Source organism: Patagioenas fasciata, chromosome 12, assembly GCF_037038585.1.
Source record: "Patagioenas fasciata isolate bPatFas1 chromosome 12, bPatFas1.hap1, whole genome shotgun sequence".
NCBI classification, from domain to species: Eukaryota; Metazoa; Chordata; class Aves; order Columbiformes; family Columbidae; genus Patagioenas; species Patagioenas fasciata.
This window is the reverse complement of record NC_092531.1, coordinates 13,184,654-13,202,124: the sequence shown is the minus strand read 5'-3', so window position 1 is coordinate 13,202,124 and position 17,471 is coordinate 13,184,654. Positions and strand designations below refer to the sequence as shown.

General features: G+C 66.0%; 2 protein-coding genes across 15 annotated transcripts; both read right to left on the bottom strand.

Annotated features, from left to right (window-relative positions):
• Positions 1–176: 176 nt before the first annotated feature.
• Positions 177–9,344, bottom strand: MAN2A2 (mannosidase alpha class 2A member 2). 10 transcript variants are annotated; one of them, XM_071813896.1, is made up of 25 exons: positions 9,261–9,344; positions 8,635–8,789; positions 8,201–8,455; positions 7,905–8,049; positions 7,627–7,798; positions 6,780–6,907; positions 6,501–6,674; positions 6,083–6,269; positions 5,822–5,999; positions 5,462–5,664; positions 4,989–5,171; positions 4,712–4,826; positions 4,443–4,510; positions 4,141–4,309; positions 3,660–3,893; positions 3,452–3,574; positions 3,255–3,369; positions 3,050–3,183; positions 2,818–2,959; positions 2,407–2,540; positions 2,014–2,091; positions 1,491–1,685; positions 1,276–1,386; positions 580–757; positions 177–502 (listed from the first exon to the last, which is right to left on the bottom strand). In XM_071813896.1, exons 2-25 carry the CDS (start codon positions 8,764–8,766, stop codon positions 192–194), a joined length of 3,864 nt encoding a protein of 1,287 aa, XP_071669997.1. In that variant the 5' UTR covers positions 8,767–8,789; positions 9,261–9,344; the 3' UTR covers positions 177–191. The 10 variants fall into 10 exon arrangements, 9 of the variants coding, with proteins under 9 accessions (XP_071669997.1, XP_071669999.1, XP_071669995.1 ...); XM_071813898.1 differs by having other exon boundaries at positions 209–757; positions 8,201–8,248; positions 8,366–8,455; XR_011741022.1 differs by having other exon boundaries at positions 393–502; positions 580–842.
• A 344-nt stretch (positions 9,345–9,688) lies between these two features.
• FES (FES proto-oncogene, tyrosine kinase) lies at positions 9,689–16,137 on the bottom strand. Of its 5 annotated transcripts, XM_065847361.2 has the most exons (20): positions 16,021–16,137; positions 15,892–15,897; positions 15,049–15,213; positions 14,779–14,952; positions 14,611–14,707; positions 14,063–14,246; positions 13,532–13,669; positions 13,322–13,441; positions 13,118–13,240; positions 12,864–13,050; positions 12,662–12,739; positions 12,223–12,432; positions 11,810–11,932; positions 11,588–11,641; positions 11,306–11,424; positions 11,017–11,111; positions 10,798–10,921; positions 10,508–10,665; positions 10,199–10,321; positions 9,689–10,054 (listed from the first exon to the last, which is right to left on the bottom strand). In XM_065847361.2, exons 1-20 carry the CDS (start codon positions 16,135–16,137, stop codon positions 9,912–9,914), a joined length of 2,538 nt encoding a protein of 845 aa, XP_065703433.1. In that variant the 3' UTR covers positions 9,689–9,911. The 5 variants fall into 5 exon arrangements, with proteins under 5 accessions (XP_065703433.1, XP_065703430.1, XP_065703431.1 ...); XM_065847358.2 differs by lacking the exon at positions 15,892–15,897 and having other exon boundaries at positions 15,049–15,298; positions 16,011–16,089; XM_065847359.2 differs by lacking the exon at positions 15,892–15,897 and having other exon boundaries at positions 12,223–12,378; positions 15,049–15,298; positions 16,011–16,089.
• Positions 16,138–17,471: the final 1,334 nt, after the last annotated feature.

The window sequence follows — 17,471 nt, the reverse complement described above, 5'->3', positions numbered from 1 at the left end:
GAGCTCAGCTTTACCAGCCCTCCCTGCGGCCCTCTCCCCTCCACAGTAATTAGCCCCGGGGCTCTCAGGGAGTGTGCCAACCCCTGCGGTCCTCATGGCAACTAAGAGGATGCTCCTGGTGACGGCTTCCCAGAGCCCCTGGGACACGACAGATCTGCTGGCCGAGCACTTTGGGCACCAGAGCATCGTTCCTACTGCTCATCGTTCCCACAGTGTGAAAACCTCAAATCAGACACAGACCAGGTGCCTTGGAAAACAGCCTCGTGTTTCCTACAAGCTCCAGGCGAGCTTGGTCTCCAGTGCACAGCAGCTCCTCGGGCAGTTGCCCCAACCCCACCAGGCTCCTGGCAGCCCCTGTGCTGCCCCACGGGCCGGGGGGAGCCCAGCCTGTGCACCGCCAGGGGCAGCCATGGGAACAAGGCAGGGCAGCCTTGCCCACCCACTGCCTGGAGCCATGTCCAGCCCCTGCCACAGGCAGCCCTGCCACAGCAGCTTCTGAAATCTGAGAACACAGGACTAATAAATTAGAAGGCAGCAGCCTTTGCAAAGTCCGGCACCTCCTGCCCAGTGCCTGCTCGCCTGTTCCGGGTGCGCTGGCCCAGCTGCTCCCGGGCCATGCTGGTGCTGCAGGGCTCAGCGCCGCTCCCATGCTGCCTGGCCTGACTGCTCCTCTCCCGCTCCCGGAGATACTACACCAGGCGGATGCGGAAAGTGGCGATTTCCATGGGGTCCAGGTGGATGCTGGTGCTGTTGGGGGCTGCACCCAGCGGGTACATCAGCGTCAGCGAGGTGGGCTGCAGGGACCCCAGCTCCAGCCCTTGGAACAGGCTGCCTAGGGCCAGCTGGGGACAGAGGAGGGAGAAGGGCGGGTGGCCCAGGTGGGACACAGGGCCTGGCAGCAGGGCGCTGCCCCCCAAGCGCTGTGCCTGTAGCCCATTCGCAGACCTCACAGCACCCAGGGCACCCCACAGACCCAGCACAGGCCCTGCCCTCCCTCCCTGGGTGTGTGGGGCTCGTAGAAGAGTCCAGACCCGCTTTGTGAGAAACCAACATCCTCCAGCTTTGCCCGGGCAAGGGGCAGAGCAGGGCCACGTGCTGCACCATGAGACTCTGGACCAGTCACCATTTCTGGGACGCTGGAGCTTGGAGACCCAGGGGTCCCCTGTAGCCCCCATCCTGGCCTGGCAAGAGCACAGGGAGCAGCTCTGGCACCAGCCATGCCAGAGCCCAGCTCGGCTCTGACCTGGCAGTGAGGGAGACAGCAGCGGCTCTTACCCTGCCCTGGCTGGTGGTGCAGTTGAAGCCCAGGTTCTTGGCCTCCAGGCTGCAGTCAAAGCCTTTGCGGTGCAGGATCAGGGCTGCCTCGGCCGAGGGCAGTGAGTCGTCCTGCCGGGAGACAGGGAGTGAGCTGTGACACTGAGGACAGCAGGTGCGAGACCCGAGTCCTGCTGCCTCAGGCCATGCCCGCCCTGCTCCCGGGCACAGCTCACCTCTGCCTGCAGCGTCCGCAGGTTCAGGATGTGGAAGTCGCAGGGGAGGGTGGTGGAAAGGGGAAGGAACGAGCGCAGAGCCAGTGGGGGCAGCTTCTCCTGGGCCATGGGCAGGACCAGAGCCTCAGCGTTCAGATGCATGGAGGTGAGGTGGCTCAGCAGCGAGGGGAAGCTGACGGGGCGCTCATCCTGCACCTGCCCAAGAGCAGGAGGGTCAGTGTGGGTCCAGGGAGCGGCAGCACAGGGCAGAGCCGGGACAGGGCCCATGGCACCTCCCGCTCATCGCAGCCTCCCCAGCAGCGCCAACAGATCAGGCATCCGCCAGCACCAGGCACCCAGAGCTGACCCCCCGTGTGACCTCCTACCCGGTGCCCAAACAGTGCAGGCGTCTGCAGCTGGGCAGCCTGCATGGGCCTGGCTACTCATGGTCAGACTACGGCTCTGCTACAGGGCCTGGCTAGGCTAGTGGCTAGTGGCTAGGGCACGAGACAGGGAGAGGTGGTGGGGCCAGGCCGGCCATTACCTCTGGGCTGCCAGTCCTGGCGCCGGGGAAGCCCAAGGCTTTAAACATGGAGGCCAGTTTGGAAAAGAAGCCGGAGCTCTGAACAGGTGACATGGTGCACGCACAGAGAGCAGCAAGGGGACGGCACAAGAACACCACAATTACAAGGGGGATGGCCCCACATCCCGGCTGTGGGACAGACCCTGGTCCACAGTCCCACCCTCCCCAAAGCCCTGATCCAGGCAGAGCTGTCCCTCTGCCATGCCAGCATGATGGCAGGGCCAGGGGCAGCAGGGAAGAGAGCCTGCACCCTGATACACATGTGGCTTCCTGCCATGTCCCATGGCCTGGCTGGGCTGTCCAGCAAGCAGCACCATGCCCGAGCCTGGTCCTGCAGCCTCGCAGCCCACACACCTTGTTGGCGGTGGAGCGGCGCTCCAAGAGCAGGCGGAAGCGGTTGCAAGTCCGTTTGTTGTCCTTCAGCCCCTGGCCCAGGCCCCGGTTGTCATCCTGCATGAGGCGACGGTCCAGGACCACCTCCAGCTGGCCTGTGGAGAGCCGGTCCCACCACCCCAGCATCAGCAGGAGCCAGTCACCCCGCACCCTCAGCTGCCACACGTGGACACACTCCCACGGGACTGGGGACAGCTGGGGAACCCCCAGGGACAGAGGGACCAGGACACCATTTGCCCACCTGCAGCATGCCCCTGCACCCACCCTGTGGCACCCTCCTCCTCAGCATCCCTGGCCGAGGGCAGTCCCAACCCTGCACCAGCCCCACGGCTCCCCAGGGCACGGCCCCCGGCCCCCCAGCCCCCAGCTCACCGCTGGCGAGGCTGGACACCCCCAGCGCCTGGGCTGTGTGCAGCGTCAGGCGGCTCCGCGCGTCCTGGATGTAGGCCATGGTGGGCATGGGGTAGAAGTTGGCTTGCAGTGGCAGCTTCCGCTGGTACCTGCGGGGCTGGATCTGCCGAGGGACAGGGCTCAGCACCGGAGGTGGCTCCACGGTGCCGGAGCACTGTCCCCCGCTGCTGTCCCTCCCCAGGCCCACAGATACCTGGAAACCATTGAGGTCTGTGAAGAAGGTGTCGTCACTCTCAATGTCTGTGCTGAAGCGCAAGGCCAGCTCCTTGTTGATGTGGTCTCGGATGTCCACCAGGCAGGTCACCTCCAGGGACAGGCCCTCCACCCCTGCAGGCAGGCAGTGAGGGGCTGCTCCCCCCAGGCCAGCAACTGCCTCGGCACAGCCACGCGTGTCTCACCTGGCACGTTGTAAAGCCGCACCATGATCTGTACGTGCTGGTAATAACTGACAACCTCTGAGAAGAGGGGTCCCTCCGTCACCCGCACCACCGGGGGGTCCTTGGGGACATAGGGCTGGGAGAGGAGGGCTGTGCTGAGCTGCTGCTGGCAGGGCTGTCGCGGGGCCATGGGCATGGCTGCCAGCAGGCTCCCGTACCTTAGCCTCGCCGTCAGGCAGAAACAGATAAGCTCCGCTTTTGTCTTTTGAGGTCCTGGTGCCATAGACGAGGAACTCGCTGCTCACCCGCTGCTCCTGCTCCTCCCCAGCTCGGCGGATGTTCTGCAGGGTACAGGCCAGCACAGCGTGAGCGCACAGTGCCATGTCCCCTCTCTCCTCACCCTCGCCACCAGAGCCCCGCACTCACCTGCAGCAGGCCCGAGTGCCCCGAGAAGCAGGCGCGCAGGTGCTGGTTCTCCAGGCAGAAGTCATTGGCGGCGGCCGGGAAGACATGCAGGGGTATGGCCTCCTGCTGGTGCACGGGCAGGTCCCGGCCGTGCAGGTAGAGGCGCACGGAAGATGCCAGCGTGGGGCGGCCGAAGGACTCGTGCAGCTGCAGCACACGCAGCCCCAGTGCGGGCAGCCGGGCCAGGACCGACACCTGCGGCAGCGCCAAGGCCTGAGCCAGCCCTCACCGGGTCCTGCTGGCAAAGACCCAGTGCGGCACTGCCGTGGCCTCTGCTGAAGGGTATTGCGGGGGACTCCGAAGCAGTGGGGGCTTGCGTTGGGATGCGGGACATTTGTTGCCAGAGGTGAGGGCTGAGGGGGTGTCCCAGCCGTGGGAGCAGCATGTGATGGGGCTGTGCGGGCTGAAATGCGGGGGGACTGGGCACCAGGGCACCCTGTACCTGGTAGACATCGGGCACCACGTCGGTGGCAGAGCCCCAGTGCGCGCTGAGCTGGCAGGGCAGGGGCTGCCCCTCCTCGGAGAGCACACGTGTGTGCAGGGAGTCCACCAGCACCGGCACCACACTCAGGCGCTCCTGCTCCAGCGGGTTGAACACGACCAGGAACCTGCTGGGGGTCACACGGGGATGGCGATCCCAGCCCCACAGTGTCCCATATGCTCCACATTGCCCATGAGGCCCACGCACCCCCTCGCTGTCCCCCATGGCCCCACAGCCCCGAGAGCCAAGTTGGCAGCACCTACCTGGGCAAGGTGCCTAGTTTGACCACGGTTTTCTCTGGGAGGGAGTCCTGGCTGGCGCGCATGTCGTCCTGGGGAGAGGAGCAATCAGAGCCAGGAGGTACCCGCCATGGGACCCAGGAACACTGGCACAGGCTGGGACCCCTTCCCCGTGCCACTGCCCAGCACTGCACAGGCAGGCAAGGCTGTTCTCCCTGGGGACACAGGGACAGCTGCTCCAGCATGGCCTGGTGTGCCAGGGCACATGGAGCCACGGGGCAAGTGCTGCTCACCATGCCAAGAAAGGGTGCTGCAGGGTCGTGGTGGTAGGTGTTCTTGTCCCCCAGCACGAGGTAATGCGCAGCATTGATGATGACACGCTTGAGGTTGGTCAGAGAGTGGAGCAGCCTGGGGCACAGGCACAGTGAGCCACCCGTGACTGTCCCATCCTGTCCCAGCGTCCCCCCAACAGCCGCTGGGAGAGGGGCACCACAGGACCCAACACACAACCACGGTCCCAGCCCTGTGCCCACCAACCCCCCAGAGCCGTGCCCTGGCCCCTGCACGCACCGGGATCCATAGTCAACCGCCACGGCCTCCTTGGCGGTGCCAGTGATGGCATCGTGGTGCTGGAAGAGGCCCAGGTTGCGGCGGGCATTGCTCAGGAGGGCGTAATCAGAGAGTGGGTATCGGCCGTCAGTGCCAGTGTGGCGGGCATGGGCAAGCGCCAGGCTGAACAGGATCTCTGCCCCCCTGCACAACAACAGGTCACCACGGACCCTGGCACCCCGAGGAGCAGCAGCCCAGCCCGTGCACCCACAGTGCACAGGACACAGCCTTGGGGCGGGCAGGTGGTGGCACCCGCTGCCCTGGGGCTGGGTGAGGCACTGGCACTGCCTGGGCCGTGGCTGGGATCCCCAGCGTGCTGGTGGCCAGGCACAGACTGGGCACAGACCAGGCACAGGCCAGGGCGCCAGGTGCTACCTGGCCAACTCTGCCTCCAGCACACACCCCCTGTGTGGGGCCAGCCCGCACCCCCTCACCGGAGATGGGCCTCCAGCACCCGGTCCAGGCTCTTGTAGAAGGGCCGGGAGGTGAAGTATCCCGTCCAGTAGTGATCCTCCCGGTCCGCGTAGGAGAAGAAATCCCCCGTCAGCACCGGGAACCCGGGCGGTCTCATCCCCGGCACGATGCCCACCTTCTTGTATAGAGCATCAAAGTAGTCTGACAGCGTCCCAAACTGCGCCTGCAGGACATGCACAGAGCCCTGAGTACATGGGGAGCTGCCACAGCTCACATTGCCCCTCCCACACTGCCCACCCCCAAACTGGGCTCTTCACAACCCTCAGTGGGGCCCTGCTCTCCCCAGCCCCCTGTGCTGCCCTAGACCCCCCTGCATGTACCTGGACGTGGAGGTTGGGCTGGGAGTTGAGGAAGTCGAAGATGCGCTGGTAGTTGAGGAACTGGGCATCCCACTCCTGTGGTTTGTCGTAGCGGAAATCGTCTCCCAGGGGCACCAGCAGCACCTTGCTGCGGTACAGCTTGGACTTCTTGCGGTACTGGTCCAGCAGCAGCTGGGCTCTGTATGGGGGCCAGGGCGTGAGCTGGTGCCTGGGCAGGGCCCTGGGGCTCGGAGCTGCGGTCCCTGTCCCCACAGCACTCACCGCTCTGCCACGTTGGCATCGGTGATGGCTCGGGGAGGCACCTTCCATGGGCAGTTGATCCGGCCACCTGGCAGACGCTTGAAGTCAAACTGGCAGCAGATCTTGGGGTCTGGCCCACAGGTGTGGGGCACATCGTAGCTGTAGAAGGGCATCATGTGGCAGAAGATGTCGGTGCTGGCATCTGGGTCTGCAGGATCAAGGACAGATGAGCATCAACAATATCTCCACCTTGCCTGTCCCCAAGCAGGGGTCCCACAGGCACCCTGGGGCTGTCCTACAGGACAAAACTGCCACTGGGCAGAGCCACCACCTCCTAGCCAGGCTCACCGGCCACACAGCAAAGTGGTCAGTAGCTGTTCCCCGCTTCCACCCATCCTGCAAGGCCCCCTCTGCCCTTGCTGCCCTGGCAGCCCCTCACCCCATGTCTGTCTCCACATGAACTCCAGGTTCTGGGTGGCAGCAAAGTGCTTCTTGATGGCGTAGTGCACGCGCTGGATGAGCATCCCCGTCAGGTTGGAGCGCTTCAGAAGGTAGGGCATGGTGGAGCTGTACCCAAAGGGGTCAACGGCCCAGCCGGATCGGGGTGTCACGCCTGGGGACACAGACCCGTCAGCCCCACGAGGTGGGGGTGCCCACGGGCACATCGAGCAGATCCCTGCCAGCACCACCCCCATTGCCCGGCACCCCCAGCTCTCACCAATGTTCTTCTCCAGCCACTGATGCCCCTCAATCAGCTGGTCGATCATGGCAAAGTAGTGGGAATTGGCCTCATCGGGCATCACCCAGCCACCCGTCACCATCTCCAGCTGCCCATTGCCAACCAGCCTGCGAGGGGGACACGCAAGACACCACCAGCTCCGGGCACAGCCCTGTGACAAGCTGCATGTCCATGGCAGAGCCTCCCCAGTCTTGGAGCCACCTGGTACCACCGCACCCTCTGCAAACACTGGCTGCCGTGTCCCACCACCCACATTGTCCCCACATGGACAGACAGACAATGGACAGATGTCACTCCACAGCACCGCACTGACTGAGGGCCCAGCCAGAGCCCATCCCCATGCAGGCCATGACCGTTCACTGTGCCCTGCAGCCCATGATCCCTCTGTCCTCCACGCCAGCCCTCCCAGGGCAGGGGGGTGACAATGGGGACATCTCCCACCACACAGTGCTGCTCTCCAGGTCTCCCACCCCCTGAGGGTGCCCGGGGCCTTGCAAGGTGCTGGCACCACTTGGGCCCTGCAGCCGAGTTTGCATGCTCAGGGTTACAGTGATGAGAGGGAGTTTCCCAGCCCCAGGAGCACAGGGAGCAGCGTGGGTGAGACCTGCCTCCCCCAGCTCCTCAGACCCTGCTGTGGAGTGTGTCACACACTCTGTGTCCCTGCACGCTGCTGTGGGTCTGACGTCTCGCAGCACCGAGAGGTTGCTGGCAGTTGCATGGTGAGCTGCGCAGAGCCCCTGGTGCTGCACTGTAGCCTGGGCAGCCTTCATCTCCCCAGCGCCATTCCCTCTGTCTCCTGGTGCTCCCAGCCAGGGGGCAGCCCTACCTCCGCACCGCAGCCCGCTTCTGGGCACTGATGTTGTCCCACCACTTGGAGAAGAAGGAGATCTCAGACCAGATGAAGCGCCGGCGCGGGTCCTCCTGCATCTTCAGTACCATGCTGTTGAGGATGTGCTGCGTCTGGTCATAGTAGTACTTGTCAAAGGTCTTGATCCAGCCTGTCAGCACGTGTCGGGGGTCAGTGTGCACGGCCCAGCCCTTCCCCGCAGATGTGCAGAGCAGCAGGGGTTGGGCTCACCCACCCCTTCCCAGCCTGCTACTCACCGGGGTCGTTGTGCGAGTGCGGCACCACAAACACCTGCAGCGGCTCCATGTCCCACTCATTGGGCTCATAGGTGATATCAAAGCCCTGCTTCCACACACCGCCATCCTGGTTGTCAAAGGGCAGCAGGGAATACACAGCCATCATCTGCCAGGTGGGAGACAGGGCTCAGGGCAGACTCCAGATGGAGAGACCCACAACAGCACAGGGCCAGGACCCCATGGACACCCTGGTATGGAGCCCCTCGTGCCAGTAGAGACATGCCCCGAGCTGCTGCGCCAAGACTGCGGCTCCTCACCTGCAGATCTGGGCTCTGGCCCTTGCCCCCCAGGGCAAACTGGCAGTCCTGCGGGGACACGGAGAGGAAGCTCGGGCGACTCTCAGGGGGCAGCACCCAGGAGCCATTTGGTGTGTGGTGGGGCAGCGCCGGCTGCCCCTCTGTGTGGGCTGTCAGCTCCAGTACCGAGTCCTTGATGTGGCTGATGATCTCGTGGTTCTCCTCCAGCAGCTGCTCCAGCTGCTCAATGCGGTTCTGCAGCACTGAGATCTGGCTCTGGTAATGCAGACGCCACGATCAGAGCCACTGCTGCCCTTTGCCAGGCAGGTCTGGGCCCCATGGGCACTGACAGCAGCATGAAACAAGCCCTGGCCCCAGTAACCAGGCTGTGCCGGCTGCCCCCGAGCAGTGCCGTCCCTGTCCCACTCGCCCGTCCCCACGGCCCCACCGCTCACCCTGGGGAAGTTGCCCCCGCTCTGGTGGCGTGTGGGGTCGTGCTGCACCCGGTCCAGCATCAGGTAGAGGGAGAAAACAGCCACGCAGAAGATGGCAGCTCCACACACTGTCACCTGCTTCTTCAGCTTCATCCCGCAGCGCCGCAGGGACGGACCTGCGCCCGGGCAGAGCGGTGCCGGTGTCCCGGGGGGCAGAGCCGGGACGGAGTGGGGTCCGGACGGACGCAGGGACGCGGAACGGGCCGGTGCCGCCTGCCCGGGGCTGAGCCCAGCCCGGTGCACCCGTGCCCTGCCCGGCCCTTGCTTGCCCCCTACCCGCCGCTACCCTCCTCCTCGCCCCCCCCGTGTCCTACTTCGCTTAATCCGGCACCGGGTATTTATAGCCCAGGTTGGAGCTGCACCGGCCCGGGGCTGGAGGGGACGGGTCGGGAGCAGCCGGTGCCCGGGCCGGGAGCAGCCGGGGCCGGAGGAGGCCGCGGCGGCCCCGCCGAGCCGGGAGCCCGGGGCCTCTGCGCCGCAGCCCGGCCCGGCGCGGGGAGGGGAGGGGAGGGGAGCGGGGAGGGCTGGGCCGGGCCGGGGCCGCCCACCGCGGGTCGGCTCTGGGGGCGCGGCGGCTCCGCTCTTACCCTGGGCGGCTCCGCGGCCCGTCCCGGCTCCTCACATCGCCCAGCCCGGGCCTGCCGGCTGCCACGGCCGCGATGGGCCAGGCCCCGCCCGCCGCCCCGCCCGCCCGGCCCCGGGCCCGGCCCAGGCCCCGGCCCCGCCGGGCAGCGCAGCGCGGCGACCGCGGGGGCGGGACCGACCCGGCCGGAGCGCTCGGGAGCAGCGCCGCCGCCCCGCACAGCCCCGGGGACAGACCCGGTCAGCCCTCCATAGCCCTGGGCACACACCCAGACGTCCCCCCAGTAGCCCTGGGGACAGGTCTCGCCATGCCCCCGCAGCCCCGGGCTGGGTCGTGGTGCCAGTGCCGTTCCGGTGCCCCCGTCCCAGTGCAGCGCAGGCGCGTGGCCCCGCCGGCCCTTGGAGTCTGCACCGCCTGCACCCCAGACGCAGCTGCTGTGGAGCTCGCTGGTTTATTACACAGGATCACGCCCGGCAGGGCTGTGGGTGCCACGTCCCAGCGCGTGCGGGAGCCCCTGCCCTGGGCTGGGGGGGCTCGGCCGCGTCCGACCACCCCCAGCACCCTCTTCCCCGCAGGTACTGCCGGGGCACGGACCCGCGGCACACGGTGCGGTCCTGAGCGGGGCTGGCAGGACGTCCTGGGCCTGGCGGTCCCCTCACCGGTGCCGCTTGCGGATGGCAATGAGGTCCTGGTGGAGGGTGCTGAAACTGGGCCGCTTGCGGGGGTCGTACTCCCAGCAGCGCTGCATCAGCCGGTACACCTCCTCGGGGCACTGCTCGGGGGGGTCCAGCCGCACACCTGGAAAGCAGGGATGGTGACATGGCAGCCAGCACCACCAGCCCCTCATCCCCACAACCCTGTCCTGCCCATCCCACAGGCATGGCCCCACAGCACAGCTGCAGTGCTGGGCTCTCAAGAGCCGGACCCCGGCTGCGTGCTCACCCTGCTCCACTGCCTCTCGTGTCTGCTGGTTGCTGAGGGTGGCGTAGGGGACAGCACCTAGGCTGAAGGCTTCCCACAGCAGGATCCCGAAGCTCCAGACATCGCTCTCTGAGCTGTATCGGCCTGGGGACATGGAGTGGGACAGCTGCTGGCAGCTGGGGACACCCGTGGCACCACTACCCTGGCTGGGGAGCCCCCTCTGCTTCCCTTCCCAGGACCAGGTGCTGGCGAGCAGCACGGTGAGCCCTGGACTCCTGACTCCCAGCTGTGCCGTGGGGCTGCCAGGCCACGTCCAGCTCCATCCCTTACCGTAATTGAGTGCTTCAGGCGCGGTCCACTTGACGGGGATCTGCCTCATCCCGCCCGTGGAGGCATAGATGCCATCCTCCTCCTCCCGTGACATCCCGAAGTCACTGATCTTCAGGGCATTCTTCTCCGCCACCAGGCAGTTGCGAGCGGCCAGGTCCCTGGGATGGCCCAGAGCAGTCAGCTGCACATGTGGCCATCCACAGGCCCCCCACCTGACACGGGACAGGGGCAGCAAGGGCTCTGGGGTTCACCTGCCCTGCTCGGCACATGCCCGCATTGCCAGAACCCACCTGTGGATGCAGTGCTTGCTCTCCAGGTACTCCATGCCAGCAGCAGCATTCTCTGTCATCTTGATCAGCTCCTTCACGCGCAGATGGGGCCCCTCACTGCGCAGGAAGCTCAGGAAGTCCCCCCCTGCACCCGGGATGGCGGAGCTGGCGGGCGGCTGCCCTGGTACACCGCAGCGAGCTGCACACACCCACCGGCTGCCACAGGATGGGGACACTCACCCTGCACCAGCTCCATAACGATGTAAATGGGCTGCTTCTGGGTGCAGACGCCAATGAGACGGACAATGTTGGGGTGGTTGTACTGCTTGAGAATCCTGTGGGGACAAGGAAGGGCACCGTGGGTGCTTAGGGCCACATGCCACCTCTGCGCTGTCCCCAGGACGCTGTGCCTGGCTGGCCCAGGGACAAGACCCTCAGCACAATGATGCTGCAGTACTAGGGCATTTGAACAGCCCCAAGTCCTGAGGACAGACAGACAGACTGGGATCAGTGTGATGACTGCACAAACCTGGCTTCTTGCAGAAACTTGGCCTTGAGTTCAGGTGGGAGGGTTTCCCGGCAGGATTTCACAGCCACAGGGGTGTTGTCAGCACGCAGGCGACCGCTGAACACCTCCCCAAAGTTACCCTGCCGAGAGACGTGGCTGCACCAGCACAGCTTGCCATGGTGTGGCCAGGGGCATCCCGCCCTCCTATGATCCCCTGGGACAGCCCTGTCTCCCGCAGACCCCTGGAACAGCCCTGTCCTCCCACAGACCCCCACAGGCAGGGACTGGAGCACCCCGACTCACCCGGCCAATGCGCTCCCCCAGCAGCACATCCTCGTGGTTGAGCACCCATTTGTCCTGCAGATACCGAAGGTCGTGAGCCATCCCCCAGCCCACTGCAGGCCCACATCCCCTGCCCCTGCAGCTTCCCCTCAGGTAGCCCTGGAGGGGGGCCCCCAGTGTCCAGGCCCCCCAGGGCTGCCCCATGTGCAGGGGCCTTGTCTGCCTCCCCGCTGCCCATGTCACCTTGGGCACAGCCCTGGCCAGGACGATCCCGCTCTTGCGCGTGATGGGCTGCTGGCTCTGCAGGAGGTGCTCGACCAGTAGCGGGATGGTGGGGAAGCCATCCCCCTCCAGCCGGTACATATTCTGTGGGGAGGGGAGGTGAGGGGTTTCCTGCCCCACACATGGGCTGGGGTGCACGGGTGTGCACACACATGGCACAGCACATGCCTGCACACTGGGCATGGCAAGCACGCACAAGTGAGCACTCACACACACAAAGCAGGGCTCACACCACGCTCCATGCTCGGCCCATACAAGAACAGGCACACAGAACCCATATTGTATGCACACGTCCCGTGCACTCACACCGGTCACCCTGTGGCTGCAGAGCCAGGGGCCGTGCCCGGGCAGGGACCCTGGCTGCAGTCACTCACGTCGGCAGCCTGGATGATGAAGTGCCGGGGCTGCCCGTCCCACAGCACGCTGAGCACATACTCCTGTTTGCCCTGGCTCTCCCGCACCAGGAAGTCCCCGCTGCAGCTCAGCAGCTCCTGCACCTCCGCACGCGGGATGGCCCCGTGGTACCAGACCTGCTGGCACAGCGGCTTCTGCACCTCTGGGATCAGGGGCACCGGAGGCGGCAGCTGGGTGGAGACAGGGGTGAGCCCAGTCGTGTCCCCAGGCCGTGCCAGGGCAGCAGCGGTGGCTGGAAGCTGCACCCAGGGCAGGAGCAGCAGAGGCTGGAAGGGCTGGAGCACTGAGGGGAGGGGGCTATAAGGTGGGGAGGAGAGGGTAGGCAGTGCTGGGGGGCTGGGAGGCTCAGCAAGGCACCCAGTAGGAGGACAGAGTGGCCAGAGGTGCTCAGGGACTCACCGAGTACTTGGGGCTGAAGATGCCTGAGATGTGATTCTTGAGGGTCTCCAGTGCAGAGGCCCCACTCCGCTCCTGCTCCTGGAGAGGTGTGAGAGCTGTGCCTTGCAGGGGGAGACCCCAGCCCAGCACACCCCATCCCTGCAGTTTCCCCAGCCCAGCACACCTCGTCCCTGCAGGTCCCAGTGTGGCAGGGAGGACTCACCGCAGAGCAGACTGAGTGCCGGTCCTCCTGCAGCGGCAGGGCGGGCAGGGGCTCCCCGCTGTCCAGCAGCACCAGCTTCTCTGTCAGCAGCTCCCGCTGCGCCTGCAGCTTGGCCTGGGTGCACAGGCAGCCCTCGAGCTGCTGTTGTGCGTCCTGCAGCCCCTGCCACTTGCTCAGCAAGTGCACCCTGGGGACGGGACAGGACGTCAGGCCCTGCCACCCCAGCCCCTCGGCCCCCGCCCACCACACCTCACCGCTCCCCGGGGCTGCAGCCCTGCTCCTGGTCCCGGATCTCCGCCTGCAGCTCCTGCACCCGCTGCTCCTTGCTGCCCACAGCCTCTGTGGCAGCCACCAGCTCCTCCTCAACCGACGTCAGGCTGCAAATGATGCAGGTGCCAGATGGCACTGAGCTGCGCTGCCGCCATGACAGCCCCAGCCTATGGCCCGGCCCCGCTCACCAGTGCTGGACGCTCTCGACAGTCAGCTCGTTCAGCTGCAGCTCCCCTGGGGCCAGGCTCTCCGTCTCCTCCAGCAAGCTCTTGTCGAAGGACACGACTGGCGGCACCTCAGAGCCGTACCTGCAGGCAGCCAGCGTGGCTCAGCCTCCTGTCTGCCCCGAGGCTGGCAGGGTCATGACTGCAGAGGGGCTGCGCTGCCTGGGGCCATACCTGTGGCTCTGTATGAAGTCGCTGTACTCTGTGGCCGGGTCAATGGCCTGGATGGCGCTGGTGATTTCCTGGTGCACAGCCAGCATGTCCTCCTGCACCAGGCTGCTGATGCTGTAGTACTCCTGGAGGATCTCCTTCCTGTGGGAACGTGGCTGCTGGGGGCTGCTGGGCTCCCGTACCCCCCAGCTGAGGGCCCTGCAACACAGCACCACCACCCCTGCCCCAGCCCTGCCACCCAGGCTGGCCTGTCCCTGTGTCCCACTGGCTTGTGCGTTCGGTCCCTGCATCTCGCATGGTGCTGCGGAGCATCACTGTGACAGCCCCAGTGCGAGGGGCAGGGGGTACACGGGCAGGTGACGAGGCAGGAAGGGTGCACATCGTCAGTGGGGCTCTGGCAGGAGGAGTGAGCAGCGCCGGTTCCCAGGCGCCACAGGGTGCCCAGGGACGGGCAGCGGGACACAGGACAGGCAGCGGGACAAGGGGCAGGCAGCAGCAGCAGGCAGTGGGATGCGGGGCAGGCAGGGCTCTTACAGGACAAGGACCATCTCCTGCTGCAGGCTGTAAAGGGACTGGTGGAGGCTGGGCAGCGCCCGCTGGTAGTAGTGCTGGTGGTGGAGCGCGGCCGCCCGCACGGCCAGCACGTACTGGTTGTGCAGGGCATAGAGCTTCCAGAGGCTGCGCACATACTTCTCCTTCGCCTTGTCTCGCTCCTTGTCTGGGGGGAGAGGCCGTGGAAAACACCCCCTGCTGCCACACTGCTGGTCCCGATGCTTCAGCACATTCCCCCGGTACCCAGCGGGGCTGGGGCAGGGGCCAAGGGGTAACGGGGCTGGGAGGGGGTCCCAGGGCAGGCAGGGGCCCTGGGCGGTCACACACCTCCCCACACACCTCTCCCTGTGACCCCTGGGAGTTTTGCCCAGTTCCCTGGGGCCAGGCTGGCCTCTCCCTGCACCACCCCCAGAGCCCCCACCCAGTCCAGGCTGTGCCACAGGTCGCACAGGGCGGAGGGTGCTCCAGCCATCCCTGACCCGCCAGCAGAGCCTGGAGGGGACACAGTGGGATGGGGACGGGCCAGGTACCTTTGCTGGCCTCCTGGTACTTGCGCTTGGCCTGGGCGCTGTCGCGCGCCAGGCTGCGGTACTGCGCCTTCAGCTTCTCCACCTCCTGCTGCGTGGTCTGGGGAGGAGACACTGTCAGGGGAGCAGGGCCAGGCCAGGCCCCCGCCGCCCCCGCCAGGCCCCACGTACCCGGGTGTACTCCTGGCTGAGCTGCTGCCACCGCTCGCTAAAGGCCTTGCGGAGCTGCTGCTTGTCGCGAATGAGCAGGCTCAGTTTGGCCAGCGGCCCCGCCACCAGCTCCTCTGCGTGCCGCCGCAGGATCTGGCTTAGCGTCTCAGTCCGGCTCGCCAGTACCCACCAGGACTGCAGGGACACGGTGTCACAGGCGGTGTGAGGACTGACATCCTCTGACTGCACGCCGGCTCTGTGGGGCATGCTCCCACACCAGGGCATCCCTACCTCCCAGATCTGGCTGCCCTGGTCGCTGGTGCGGAGCTGCCCAGGGCCCTCCTGCTTCTCCAGCTGGGAGAACATGTTGTGCAGCATCCCTGCGTACTCCCGGTCGCTCTTGGCACGCTGCGACATCCACTTCTTCATGGTCTCCAGGAGGCGCAGCTCACTGTCCTGCAGCCGCAGCAGCGCACTGTGCCCCTGCGGGCACCACAGCTCTGGCCCGAAGCCCATGGCCCCGCGTCCTGGCGGGAGGAGGCTGCGGAGCAGTGGGGGAGCCTCAGCCATGGCTGCCGCCCTGCACTGTGCTCACCTGTGTGTCACCCCCTCCTGTCCCATGGGCCCCCCAGGACGTGGAAGCTGGGCTGGGCAGCAGTGGGGCCAGAGCCCTCCCTGCCCCATGCGATTTGCCTCGCAAGGTGCTTTCAAAGCAGACGGGAGGGCTGAGCACACCCCAAGCCCCGCAGCAGCTGGGGCCCCTGGAGCTGGTGCCAGGAAAAAGGAAATGTGGATCAGAACCAGCAATGTCTCCTCTGCCATGTGTGCGGGACTGCTCCTGGGGGCAGCACAGCCACAAACCCCCCGGCCGGGGCACCCACCCCATCCTGCCCGTCAGCACCATCACCCCCGTTCCCACGACAGGGGCACACTGGGACAGAGGAGCTCTTGGGGGCCAGGACACGGGTGGGGAGTCAGCAGGAGGAGGACAGGGCGCTGAGACCTGGGGTAAGGTGCCAAGCCTGGATGTGTCCCAGTACCCAGGACCATTGGGAGCCCGACTGGTCCCAGTTGCAGTCCCGGGGTGCCCTGCCCTGCAGCAAGGGAGCAGCAGGAGCAGGAGGGTGCTGGGACATGTCTCTGTGCTGGGCAGGATGTGCCCTGACACATCCTGTGACCCTGCAGAGGGCCTGGGCTGAGTCCCCCCCGCCCCACAAAGGGGTCCCTGTCAGCTGGGGCACGGGCCCTCTGACCTGTGTGTGCCGCAAGGTCACTGCTGTTCGGTTGGTTCTTGCGTCCTCTCGGGGCCGGGGCCGGCGCAATCTGAACCGGGTGCAGCTCCAGCTCCTGGGGAGGAACAGGAAACCCAGTGCTGACCATACAGCCATTGCGAGATTTCCTGCGCTTCCTCCCCTCCCTGCCAGTCCCCGCGCCCATGGCTGATACCAGCACATGGCTCTGCTGTAGCTGGGCAGCTCCAGCCCTGTCACCCCTCCAGCTGCCTTGTGCCAAGGCCTGGCCCCAGCAGGCCTGGTGTCTGTGGGAGCCCAGGACTTCTTCTTGTCCCAGCCATGGTTCCCCAGCCCCATGGAGCCCGAGCTCAGCCCCAGCCCCACAGCGTTTCCCCCAGAAAAGCCCCTTCAGCCATGCCTGGTCCTGCCTGTTCCCCAGCCCCTCTCTGTGCCCCAGCTGCCCTGAGAGGCTGCAGGGACTGAGCGGGGGACCAGAGGCATCCTCAGGTCCCTATGGAGCCCTGCTGAGGGGGACCACTGCGAGCCTGGCCTTTTTGACTGTGAAAGGCCACAGCATGGAGCATCCACCACACAGGCCCCTCTAAAGCCATGACCCAGCCCTCGGTGCCAGCCTGTGCTCACCTGGCTGGGACCCCACTCCCTGCGCAGCCCCAGGCATGTCCCCTCTCAGTGTGCCTCACTGGTGCTGCAGTGGGACCGCTCAGCCCAGGCAGCCGCACTGCAGGGGCAGCCACCACCGCCCTGACCAGCACTGTCACACGTGTGTGTCACAGCCCAGGTCAGCTCTACTCAGTGCCTCCAGGGCAGTTTGTGCTGAGCTCCCATTCTTGTGCCCATCAGGGAGGCCCTGGCCCCAGATGGACGTCGCAGTCATCTGCAGGACACAGCCGAGCTGGTTCCGCTTTTGGAGGAAGTTGTGAGAAAAAATGTGTCAGACAGGAGTTTTGTTGACTGATCTTCCCACGGCTGAGCGGTACCCAAGTGGTCACACCAAGGAGCAGCACAGCAGCACAGCACGGCACAGCGTGGCGTGGCGTGGCATGGCGCGGCACAGCCAGGGGCTGCCACAGTGCCATGGGCACAGGCCCCGAGCAGCTGCCCAGCAAGGGCAGGAGGTTTCTGTACTGAGCAACACTAATCCCCACCCAGAGTCACTGCAGCCCCACTAGGCAAGAGGAGCCCAGTTAATGCCCCATTTACTGTCTGCCCACTGGAGCCATTCAAGAGCTGCCACGTGCTGCCAGGGTCCCCAGTCACCCACCAGCTGGTCCCCTCTGTCACTGGCCATGGTCCCCAGGGTGGCCTGCCCATCCCCAGGGGGTCCTGCCTGCCAGAGAGTTCTGCTTTTGCTGTGCCCCATTGAGCGGATGAAGCAACCAGTGCTGCTGGTGCTCCCTGCAAACAGCAATTTTCACAGCACATTTGAGGACAAGAGCAGCTCTACAAGCACCAGCGTTGCAG